This window comes from Aphis gossypii, chromosome 2 (genome assembly GCF_020184175.1).
Source record: "Aphis gossypii isolate Hap1 chromosome 2, ASM2018417v2, whole genome shotgun sequence".
Taxonomy (NCBI): domain Eukaryota; kingdom Metazoa; phylum Arthropoda; class Insecta; order Hemiptera; family Aphididae; genus Aphis; species Aphis gossypii.
In genome coordinates this window covers 15,981,834-15,995,038 of record NC_065531.1, presented here as the reverse complement: position 1 = coordinate 15,995,038, position 13,205 = coordinate 15,981,834, and the positions used below count along the sequence as shown (strand labels likewise).

Below are 13,205 nucleotides of genomic sequence, written 5' to 3'. Positions count from 1 at the left end.
TTACTTGCAGATATAGAACAGTCAGAACACGTGTATCGAAAAAATAATTGGGTTCGATGATAAAATAATTTTAAATTATCTTATACATAATACAACGGAATTACATTAAATGACTATACAACGAAATGGCCGGCGACATCCTTGATGAATAATTTAGTGGTGAAAGTATACACAATGCATAATATCAAATTCGCAGTATAAAACAATAGTTATAAAACGGGTCGCGTTCTATAGAAACGGTTAGTACTTTTTTATAGATATCTTTAATATATGCGCGATGTTATAATATCATTATAAATTGGCTTTAAACCATCGGTGGAGAAATTATCGATCATGAACGACTTATAATATTATGGAAACGTCATACACAGATTATTATATAATTATATACGTTATTACGTGCTAAAATATTATTTTTTCTATCTCAACGTTGGATACAATTCGTTGCCAAATATCTACATAACATAGTTATAATTACTACTAAAATATTCGAGTTCATTTTTGTAAAATGAAAATTTGGATACATATAATATTTTTACTAATATCCTGCACGGTTCCGCCATGCTTCGATTGGATATCAAAGTAAGAGTTTATAAGTAGTACTATCATACGTATTACAAAATAAATATACTAGTAACTGTTGAAAAATATAAAATTTAATAGATCACTAACTACAACTCTTGCAACTAAAATGTAGACCACGAGCTACACAATGCCTAAAACCGTATAGAAATTATTCATAATTATAGCATAATATTATTCAAAAATTAGTATAATTATTTTTTACAATACCTAAATTTTAATAACAACATCATAATTTTATGTTAGTGCATAAAATATGATCATTAGTCAGGTCTTTGAAATATTTATAGAGATAAACATTATGTCCATGTAATTTTTGGAAATTCTCATGTTTGTAAATTTATAAGTACGTATAATCAAAAATCATAACACTTCTACTGCAGTAGGCGCGTATACGTAGCAGGTATTATTATATATAAATATCATAAATTATAATATGCTATTCTATGTTGTAAATAATTGGTGAAATGTCAAGGATGATTATACATTTTGAATTAGTAACAAAGAATAAAAAATGCAAACCTATTTTGTCATAAAATATATAATAATGACTGGCGGTGTTCCGTGCAGATTTTCACATTTTCGGTACCTACCCAGCATGACATTTATTCCTTTGTGTACGATGTCTTATATAATGATGGTTCTACTTTAAACATTTTCTGAAAAACTTGCACTAAACATTTTCTGTAATATTACTGCATTACTATTCATTGCACATCGGAGTACCATATGTTCTCAAAATTTTTCCAAAAAATAGGTATATTTGGTATACCACCATATGCAAATCAGAAGCAAACATATAAGCAGCACGAGCTTTTTGATGGAAACAAATTTTCATATATTTGCGATTGTATAATATATTTTATTTACATTTCAAAAGCGTCGTCACTAATCGCACAATACCTAGATATTTTTTTACGCATAGTACTGTCGTACAGAATATATGGATATCTTCTTTAAATTTAAACTATAATTTTTTATTATTTATATCTAGATTTTGATAAGTATATAGTTGTAGAAGTACTTAAAATGTTTTTATCAGATAGCCGATTATTAGTTAATCACGATGTTGCGAGTAAAGGACGCGACATAATATGTTACTATACTGTCATGAAACCTTCTGCACGAATGACGACAAGACCAATTTTGGACGACACCGAGTAAAAAAAATACCTAGTCACATGGATTCCATTTCTGAGTTAGCCAATTTCATGTAATTTTTTTTCTCTTACGTGGTTATCGTTTAACCTAACCTATCTTAGGACATAGTTTAATAATTCTAATACATTGCCATACGTACGCTTTATCGTTAGGTAGGTACCTGAAAAGCGCTCTTCGGCTCGCCCATGCGACGTTATGACGTATGTATTTCGTACTTGAACAATAATTACTTTTGTTTTTTTAATTTCATCTACTAATAAGTATCTAGTGGGATGAGCTAATATTCATTTCAATAACGCAAATTGGATTTTGTTTTATTACGATGACCTCAGCCTACAGGCAACTATTTTATTCTCATCACGTTCATCATTTTACATTCGTACATCCATCTTATATTCGAAATCGTAATTATTTGCTGCTAGTTCATAATTATATTATACACTAAATATGTTTATTCGATCTTGCAATAGTCATTAACATCATACTCGTATACATAAATATTATCATTGAGTATAAATTGTAAGATCTATAAAAAGAGAATAATAATAATATTATATATTATTATACTCGTAACTTTTAAGTTCTCAATTATGTTAAATATTTGTTTTGTTCTTGTACAGTTACTATACGTTATGTTTTCTCCGTTTCGTTAATTGGGCATCGTGTATTATACTTGATGACTTGTCTTAATGTAATAGAATAAAATATATTATGTATTATATTGTACATGGTATATTCATCAGTTTTTAATAGTGTTTATTATTGTACAATAACTGAATGAGTTTGTTTATGTATTTATTTGATACTTAAATAATAAAGAATTTCACATAAAGTTTTCACAATAAATGTACTTCGTATATTTTTAATTATTATTTAGTAAAGTTATATTTCTATACAAGTCTGTAATTTCATGTATATATTTTTAATTTAAATTGATTTCTATACGTATAAGTACAATGAAACCAAATATCCAATGAATGGTTACCGAAGCCAAGAAAAACTTTGGGCTTTCACTTTTTGAAACTTAACCCTTTACAAGTTTCACCTATAACATTAATTACTCAAACAATACTTCTCACACTAATTAACGTTTAACTTATATGGCGATTCGCGTTGTAACTCTAGTTTTGAAATGGGTGCTCCAACTACAGTCTTATAGTAGTCTTACACAGTGTTTCACATTTTCTTTTACCGTAAAACTTTACATTTTTAAGGTAGTCTGTTTAAATAAGGAAACTTCAGGATCTTCCTAATTGAGTGTTAACAAATCAGTAGCGAGATCGCATACTTATAACAGTGTATAATATCAATGATTTTTTTATAGTATAAAGAATTATTATTTAATATAAAGATTTCAATAATATTGACATAATTTTCTTAAATAACCGCAAATTAAAGTTACATGTGAGTTATAGACATAATAGAATAATCTTTTAAATCCAATAACTGGATACGAATTCATATCATATATTGGTGTATGATTTCAGGTTTAATATTGTTCCAATTTCTTTTTTATCAACTCTAATCACGCATAATTATGTATAATTTAGTTTCCAAAACCTTAAGTCGATGCATTATTAGCTTGGTCAAACTACCTGACATCAAAATACTAATATAGAAACCGCATTAAATTCAGAGTACGTTAGATCCACTCGATTGGGAATAAAAAATGTAAATAAATCGTTATAACCACACGATTTTTCACTTCATATATTATATTAAATCGAAGGAGCATTTGCATTTATACCGTCAATAATGACTATTGACTATTTATACGTGAAAGTTAATTCATTTCTCCTTTTTTTCATATTTGGTGTGAACGTGGCGACGTGCTGATGTACATATTCGTGATATGGTATATTTATACCAACACATATTGTAAGGTCATGTTTTTAAATAGGTACTTAACTACTATAGACTAATAAGATACCAGTATATACATGAATATTCGCATACAGCTCCTCGAAATGACAGTTAGTATATTTTAATGTATTCATTAAATTATGTTTAAAGTGTTGCACGTATATGTGAATGTATGTATGAATGGCTTTTTCTTTAGTTAGTACACCTCCGTGTACATGAAATACCTAATAGTATACTCTATAGAGTATTTACGGTACACACAGCGTAGTCGTTCGTGCCACAAATTCAAAAAATATACATTTTTTTTTTTTTTTAGCATAACGTTATAACGTTGTGCCTATAATATTTCTTGCAAAATATTTTTCTTAAATTTTTTTAACAAACGTAAGAAAATCATACTATTTATAATATTTCAGTTCGATTGATTAAATAAAAAAAACCCTGTTTTGATAAATTTAGTCAAGTCATGCAAATGTTATATTGTTTTCGTGTGAAATATGTTCAACCAATGAAGCGAAAAGAAAGTAGACGATAGACCGCGTTTCCTCTAACATAATCGATAAGATCTTCAACGACAAGACACTACTGCAAATATACCTAACTATTAAGTACCTATATCCCGCGCAATTACATTTATATACCTACCTACAGAAATGTATGCCACGAGTTGGGTTCATATTTATATACCAGCAATAATGTATCCTACGTATGTATATTGTGCCTATATATAAATGCGTCTCCGTCAAATGGCGAAAACTTTCTCGGGACATAATATTAAGTATAGTATATATATATATATCTTTCATGATTTTGTAGAAAAGAAATAAAAACCGTCCAGATCCTTCGCCGTAGAGCGCGTGAATGTGAAACTTTACACTTAAAACGTGTGTGTGCGTAACTGTATAAAACTATACCTCATTTTATAATAAATATAACCGTGTAGACCTTCATATTTAGCATAGTATACAGAGTGATTATTTTGACAGTCATAAATACTCGAAAAATACATCAAACTTTTGTTCAGACATTAAGCGTTCAATAAAAATGATAACAACGCCCCTAATGATTACAGGCATTTTTTTAAATCCAAACAATTCAATATTTATTTATAACAAAGTATGCAGTTCAAAAAAATATTCTTGTATGAAAGAAATCAAATACACTCAACTGTCATTATGAAATTACAATATTTTTATAAAATAACTAATGGTTTTTACCACAGTTACAATAGTTTCGGCCTGTATATACGAGGAATACATGATAATACGTAAGTGGTCTTAATTACGTACATAACTACAGAAAACAAACTCACTAAGAAAATATTCACCGACGCGGTCTGTTTTCGTGGATTTGTTTATTTTTTTTTTCACCGTAGACGAATTTTGTTTCTCATCACACGTGACAATGCGTAATACGCAGAGAAAATGCGCACACAAACACAAATAATATATTATACAGTATACACTTGAAACTATTCCCATCGTCACTACTTATGCCTATGGTTATATGTACTGTAGTGCGCAATGTGCGTGTTTAAGGACTGCGCCGAACGCCTAGATGCAGAAAAAAAATAATTGGTTTCAATATTATCATAAAACGAATTCGAGCGCGGCTTGGAATGTAGTCCTTTCGTGAGCACGTCACAATTACCGTTGTAAAGCTTCTTCTTCTACTTCGTCATCGTCGTATAATTATAATAGATATTATATATATTATATGAATACATATATTTAGCCATAGAGGCAGCCACAGGTTCGGTGTTAACAAAATTATTGCTAGTCTTAATTTTTCTGTTTTTCTGTATAGTTATTACAGAAAGGTAATAGAGGTAATGCATCACGTTTCTTGTGGCTAATGACTTTCTATAATATGCATTAGGTATATCGTTGCATATGTATAATCGTAAAGTAAATATGTCACGAAAAAAAATAAAACTACGATTATCGATCGAAAACCGATGCTGCAGGGATCGTGTGAACTTCTTCAAGTATATTGCGCACAAAATGTACGTCGAGTTTGATTTATTTTATATTTTTACTGACCGCAAAGTCCTATATATTATTACGATGCGCAAAACTTGATTTTTTTCTCCCCTTAAAACTGTCTGTCGTTTTTTTATTATATACATCATTGTTGTGTATATTAAATGTAATAGCACGCACATACCTACATTGCACTACAACAACGACGCAGCGCATTTAAATGATAATAGACGCGAGAACACAAGAAAAAGTATAGACGATTTTTAAACAATCGATTCAGTATTTCCGTACTTCACTATGAAAGACGTGATTTACGCCAATTATTACTATTTTGTAGTCAATGACTGTTGAAATCTGCAAACGTTTTCATTCCTAAACGAAACAATTTTATTTTTTCTTAACGTTTCTTTCCGATTGTGTATCTTTGTTATCAAAATATTATGTTTATTCGGATAAAATTATAAAAAACCGACCGTTTACCTACTAATTTGTACTCGTTTTGAAAACGTTATAGAAATATGATTTTAATTGCAATCAAGTTAACGATATTATTGTTTTGACGTATGACACTAACATAAAATACAGCCATATAATAGCTATATACATAATAGCTAACAGGCAATAACATTATACAGTGTATTGTCTATTATGATAGTATAAAACAAATAATTCCAGTAGCTAAATAACACAAGGATGATAAAAAAAGCGTACGGTTCTATTGAAACATTGGTATAGTATTTCAATATTATTGTTTCATCTTTCACTTTTTTTCTTGTTATAATAAAACAGTTTTGTCCATGTTTAGATCTTCTTAATTACTGTTTAACCGCAGACATTTTACTAAATATCTATTGTATATATACGTATACAAGTAAACAGTTTATAGAATCCATCACAAACATAATATTACACTTCTAATATACGCATCGTCGTGTAATATTTGCTTTCAGTTTTTTATGCCTACACAAATAATATTTTCGAATTTCACGAGTATAGGTATATTTACTTATTCATATATCATACTGTGTACAATATACATAGCCACATGTTTCTTTTACATTCATACATTTGTATATATAATAACGGGTGAAGCGACAGCTTTTCTCTGATTTGACTTCACTTTACTAGAGTCTATTTCGATTTTCACCCACTGTATCATGTATATTATATATATGATATTAATTGTTCATTTAGTTTTCAGTCTTAAATGTATCTACTAATTCATTACCACATTCAATTTCATAAACGTTAATTTGCTTTTGATATTTTTTCTTTCTCTTCATGTTTGCTGTATAAGATAATACACGATATATCATAATATAGTATTTCAATTGTATACGAGTACATATAGATATTAAATATACTTCGCTGTACAATATACAATATACATCATTCACAGTTACCTCTATAGTTTTGATTCTATATGATTTTGTTTTGTTATACTATTATCATAATATGTGTTTACTATTTTGTATTACCATAATAACTATTTTTAATTTTAAATTACATAAAACGATACATTACGAACAAAAGAATATATTATAATAACTTGTTGTATACAAGCTTTACCATTATAATATTGATTACCTAAATCAAGTAATTCTCGCTGATAAACGATGATAAACTGCAGTTGTTTCTTTATTCGATTAGAAAAAAACATCGAAACCTTTCTCTAAAACATTTGTAATATTTGATCTCTTGAAACGACATTCTTGATATGATTCAAATGATGTTATTATAATTTATTTTCCTGTTTATCAAAGATCAATTCCCAATAATACAACGATATTTTAAAATGTTTAATCACGATATTATAATAGATATATAGGCCAAGAAAACACACGACAACGACCCCGGTGCATGTAAATCTATATTGTTATATTTAAAATATAAAAGTACATATTATTATCATTATCTAAGGATAATTGAAGGCCTACCTACATACGTGTGCCTAGATATTATAGACTATAGTTATATTATATTGTCCTCGATACGGTCTCCTTTTTTATCGGTCAAACATTTGTCAACTTGTGTATTGTTTTCTCCGTGTCGCATAGTGCAGCCCATTGTTAATTATCCGGGAGACACTTGTCACTTCTAGTCCGCAGGCTTTAACTTTGCGAAATATATATTAATATAACGTTAACCCGAATCAATACGTTATGTATTTTTATTTACTAAATATATTATTTATATTACGCGAATGATATATATATTAAAATAATTTGGTTTGTTTCCGAGATAATTCCATAATTTTGCATAGGACTACATAAGTACAATAGTCAGCTGTGCTACAATTTATATTTACTAGAATATTATTATATCCAAATAATAATTTACAAGTCGTAATAAAAATATGTCTATTCTATACAACGATTGTATATTATGTACCTATGTATAATATATACAACTCATGGTCTCACCTCACGGAAAAAAATATGTAGTTGATGTTACTAGAATTGTAATAATTTTAACTATATTTTATAGTAATATATAGGACAACTATTATATTAGTTAATAATACTACATTATTACAGTAAAGCAATTGTTATGTTAAGTTCTGTATTGTTTCTGCTTGATTACGAAATACTATTCGACAAAAAATGTAGTAACATTTTATATTAGTTTTATTTTGGCAATAAAAATTAAAAGTGTTTGATTTTTGATCATCTAAAAAAATAATGAACTAATTGTAAGTAATAAACATACATTATTAAACGAATTTCTGCACCTATATAATATAATTAACTAACGTACAATATACAAGATAAAACAAACTACAAATACGTATAGTTACGTGTGTAGTTTCGAGTATATAAAATATAATCATTAAGATGTAAAGTTTTTAATAGTTTTTATACTTTGGTATACAATACATTAAATACATTCAGTATGACTTGGTAAATTGTTGTATTATTATTCATTATTGCTTTATGCAAAAATAATATTTTAAATATATATTGACAAGAATCTAACGGCGTTAGTATTATTTCCTATTTAAAAATAAAGGTACTATATATATACTTGTGAGATTCACTGCCAAAACGAACCACTATTGTATATAAAACTAAATCGATAACAACGATTTTCAACTACAAAATTTCTCCGATTGTGTAATTTTCCTAGACATCCGCTTACACTATTTTCTGGTGCATTGTTAATTTATTGTTTGCAGGAGGAATTATAAATAATGACGAGCAGAAATACAGAATGATCTATTGAAATTTGACAACGAAAAGTAATATTAATGCAACAAGTACAATAATTTAATAATGTATCTAGTATATTATAGGTATATACTATAATACATACAAAATATCCAAATCTATTTATCTATTCCAAAAACACTAAAAAAATAGATTTGTCTGTGATAGAAGAACATGATGTGTAATTATTATAAAAATAAAGTACAAAATCGATTATAGTACACTTTCGTTTTGCTCTTTCTCGAAATCCAACAGCACGTGTATAGGGCATTGGCTACCATGTGCAGCGAGTATTCTTATAATATTAGTGTAAAACTTGTCTAACGAGCCGAGTTTGAAATTAGCTGTCAAAAATCCTTTTGTACATTTGCAGATGATTGAACGGTTTCTTGACCTTATATACAAATAACGACGCACGCAGGACACAATTTGAAATCCTCGAATTATTTATATCGATATATATATTTTATAAATGTGCATTGTATAGCATACACCTTTACGCATGTCTATTGGATTAAAAAATACTTTCGTAAATATGTCGCATTCAACAATTGTACATTAATAATTTCAGTGCCAATACTTTTTCTTCGGACTGCAGCTATAGCCATGGAAAATTAGATTTTCATTGTGGTTGATTCCTCTCATGTTATATATTTATATATAATATATATATATAGGCAAGAATATTTTGTTTAAAGTTATAGAAATCACAAGTGGTTATACTTTAGTTTGAATTACTCTTCGATTAGATAAATTTTCATGTTGTGATTTGTACGGCAAAAGGAACAGACAAAACCACAAAAAGATAACAAAATAAAATTGTGTTCATTTCCCAAAGACTTTAACGCACTATAACTAACATAGGTACAAACTCAATAATGATATAGGTAGTACCTATCTACATGACTATAGAACCTATTATTATTTGTAGACAGGTCCTGCAGATTATTCAAAATTTCAAATTTACGAATTTATTTATCATAATATATTTTAATTTCTCAATGAAGATTACATAGATACGTACATATATAATTATATTATACATTTAATTATTCTCCAAAACAAATGAAATTCAATCCGTCAAACTATTATAACGGTCCGGCGAATGTGAAAGTTTCATTTTTCTGTAATGAACCACATATATGATATTATAGTCGTTTTTACTAGTTTTGTCGTCAAAAGGTTTTTTTCATTGTCTCGTTTACGCGTAAAAACATAAAACAACTTCACATGGTATGTAAAGTTCGAATTGAATTATATGAATTATATGCAGATAAATTGAAAGTCAAACGGAAGAACTCGAATAAATAAATAATAAAGGTATAAAACCATGTACCTAGTTTATAATAGCTGAATTACATGGGGAATTTAAAATCAAAGTTTTGAAGGATATTACTCATGATTTTAATATTTATTTAAGTAAAAAACAAATATAATGAAATCAGTATAATCATGTATAGTAATAAAGTCATAAATAAATTATAAGTATATAATATTATATATTTTTTTATAAACAAATAAATAATGTTTTGTTAATTTTCAATACAATTACATATTTACAGGCTATTATAGTAATTGTATGTATTATTTGCTATATTATAGTATTATTATAACAAAAAGTATCTCTACTCATAATTTATATGCATAAACATTATACTGGGGTACAACACTGAGTCGTAATTCGTAAGATTATAATACAACTATCTATACATTAATAAATACCTGTTAACATAATATTATAATTATATAACAATGAAGGACGAAGGTCATCGTCCACAATTACCAATATATAATATTTTTATTTGCATAAATATCATACGTAATTGACTATTTCATTTTAAAATAATCTTTTTTATTTTTACATCTTATTCTTATAAGTTATTGAAGTACCTACTATAATAAAACAAAAATGCATTTTTTTTTAAATTTAGTCCGACAAAATCCAATATTATAATAAACTGAATTAGATAAATATATTACTTATGACTATCTAGAGTGTATACTTTAATACAAAGTAAATAAATCTATATATTCAGTATTTCCAACAATCATAATATTAGGTATATCTTTGTATAAATAAACATACATATACATAAACAATTTAAAAATCAAAAACGTTATTTTCTATCTCCTTTTGAAAATTATTAATTTTACTCGCCAATAACACTAATTAACGTATACTCCCATACATTTTTAGTCTATAAACCATAACTGAGCTCGAAAGATTAAAATCTTTACAGCTTGACGCAACAAGTGGAACCAATTTTTAAATATAAAAAAAAGGATGTGGTATAATAGGTACCTATTGTTTTGGGTCCATGAAATATAACCTACGGACTACGAGTAACAACGGTTTGAGTTTCGAGAAATTGTACAAAAATAGTACAAATTGAAAACAATTCAGAAAATCGGTTTCCTGTACACATCATGATTTCGATGAAAGCAATTGATGCAGATGTTAGCCTACTAACAATTATTGACATTTTTTTAAATATCCAATGATCGATCACGAATGGATTAACATCGATGTCAGTGGTAGGGAACAACTATAGTAAGTAGTGAAGCTTGACAAGATTTATAATTTATAATTTATAACATATATTTAGCAATATTTTATAATCCAAATATTAAATTTTTGCTATAATATTGACACGAATAAAATTTCAGCTTTACAATTTTGATAAAATAAGCTCAACAATTATCATTTATGGCACAATCAGCGTTTTAAATTAAATAATTTTGTTTTAATCAATATTTATCACACTGAAAATATAACAAATATTTAATATAACTTATTACACTGCCATTAATAATTAATCTTATATCCCATACTGTATATCTTATACGCTGTGCTTAAATCAGTTAAATCTTTGATAACTTATAATAAATCGAATTATGTGGGCAAGAATATTATTTATATGTATTCAAGGCCAGCATAATCGTACTAGAAGAATGCGTTTTGCAAAATGATTCAGTCTGATCATAATATCATGCTGATAGATGACAAGCAATATTATTAATAGCACTATAATATATTACTATATATTATTATATTTTAAAATATTGCACACTAATTTTAAAGATTGTCTTAGTTATACTATATACAATACACATAATACATATTATAATATATTTTATACCACAGTTTTTTTGAAACATTAAATTGTATTTTACTTTAGATAATGGTTGTACAAATTAACTATGTTAAAAAAACTGTTTTTCTTTTTCTTAATATATTTATTATGTATACACATTTTTAGGTATGAATTGATGTAGGAATTGTGTTCCAAAATGTATTCTTAATTAAGTTTAATCTTTTGTCATTTTTATAAAAACCGGACGAAATTTAAATTAAGAAAATTTAAATAAGACATTTTTGGAACTATTCCAAATAATTAGTACTTTTAAGCTTAGTCGATAAATACATACAAACTATTGAAAAATCACGGTTAAAATATGATATATATTTGTGTTTGCGAAAACTATTTTATAAGCAACGACCTACCATTTTTAAAGAATTTGTTTTGGGTTTTCTTTATTTTAATTAAAAAGTATAGGTAATATCAATAAAATTACCATATATAGTACGTACCTATGATATTATTGTCATTTTGTGTCTTAAGGCATTCATCACTGATTACTTATATTAGGTTAATAATATTCAACTTAGCATAATTATACAAATGTAATATAATTTTCTGATAAATATTTTTACATAATGTACCAAACTTCCCAAACCTCGAATAACCTAACCTAACTGATTTGAATGCGTATTATTATCGCACTGATAAATGTACCTACACTCGATTCAATCATATGTATTTAATGTACTGTAGTGTAAGCTTTAAAATCGATAAGAATTATGGTAACGAGGTAAACTCGAGACATCCTATATAGACTTTAACCGACTTCGTACCTGTATTTTGACCGTCCGCGGAGAGCGCTAAGACGACGGCCGCCAAGATCGCGGACATCGCTAGCCCGGGACACCACCGCCGACGCCGCCCGTCCGGCTCGCGGGACATTTTCGATTTCGTCGCACTTTCGGGGGTTATCCGTCGACCGCTGCTACTGCCGGCACCACAAAGTCCGGCAAAGAGTATTATTTTTAATATAGGAAACAGTACGCGAGACGAACGAGTTTATTATTTACTATTACCGAAACCACGAAAAGATAAGAATATTATATAATTTTATATCGCGTGGTCTAAAACAAAGATTTTTTCGTAATATATTTCGGACACTTCACTATAGCGTACGTGTACGCGGGCCTTACTGTTTGAGCGGTTAACCCGTTCGCGATCACATGGCGTTTGTTTCACGTTCGATTCGATTACATTCACCGCGCGCGACGGCGTGCAAACCACAACTAACAACGGACAGAACGACGGTCGAGCCGGCACCGTTGCCG

General features: G+C 28.0%; 1 protein-coding gene across 1 annotated transcript in view; it reads right to left on the bottom strand.

Moving 5' to 3' along the window:
- The window catches only part of LOC114131710 (sushi, von Willebrand factor type A, EGF and pentraxin domain-containing protein 1), a 57,085-nt gene extending 43,880 nt beyond the window's left edge, over positions 1 to 13,205 (bottom strand). The window contains exon 1 of the mRNA XM_050202192.1: positions 12,711 to 13,205. Coding sequence (XP_050058149.1) covers positions 12,711 to 12,819 — 109 coding nt within the window. The 5' untranslated portion in view covers positions 12,820 to 13,205. The remainder of the gene's footprint in view (positions 1 to 12,710) is intronic.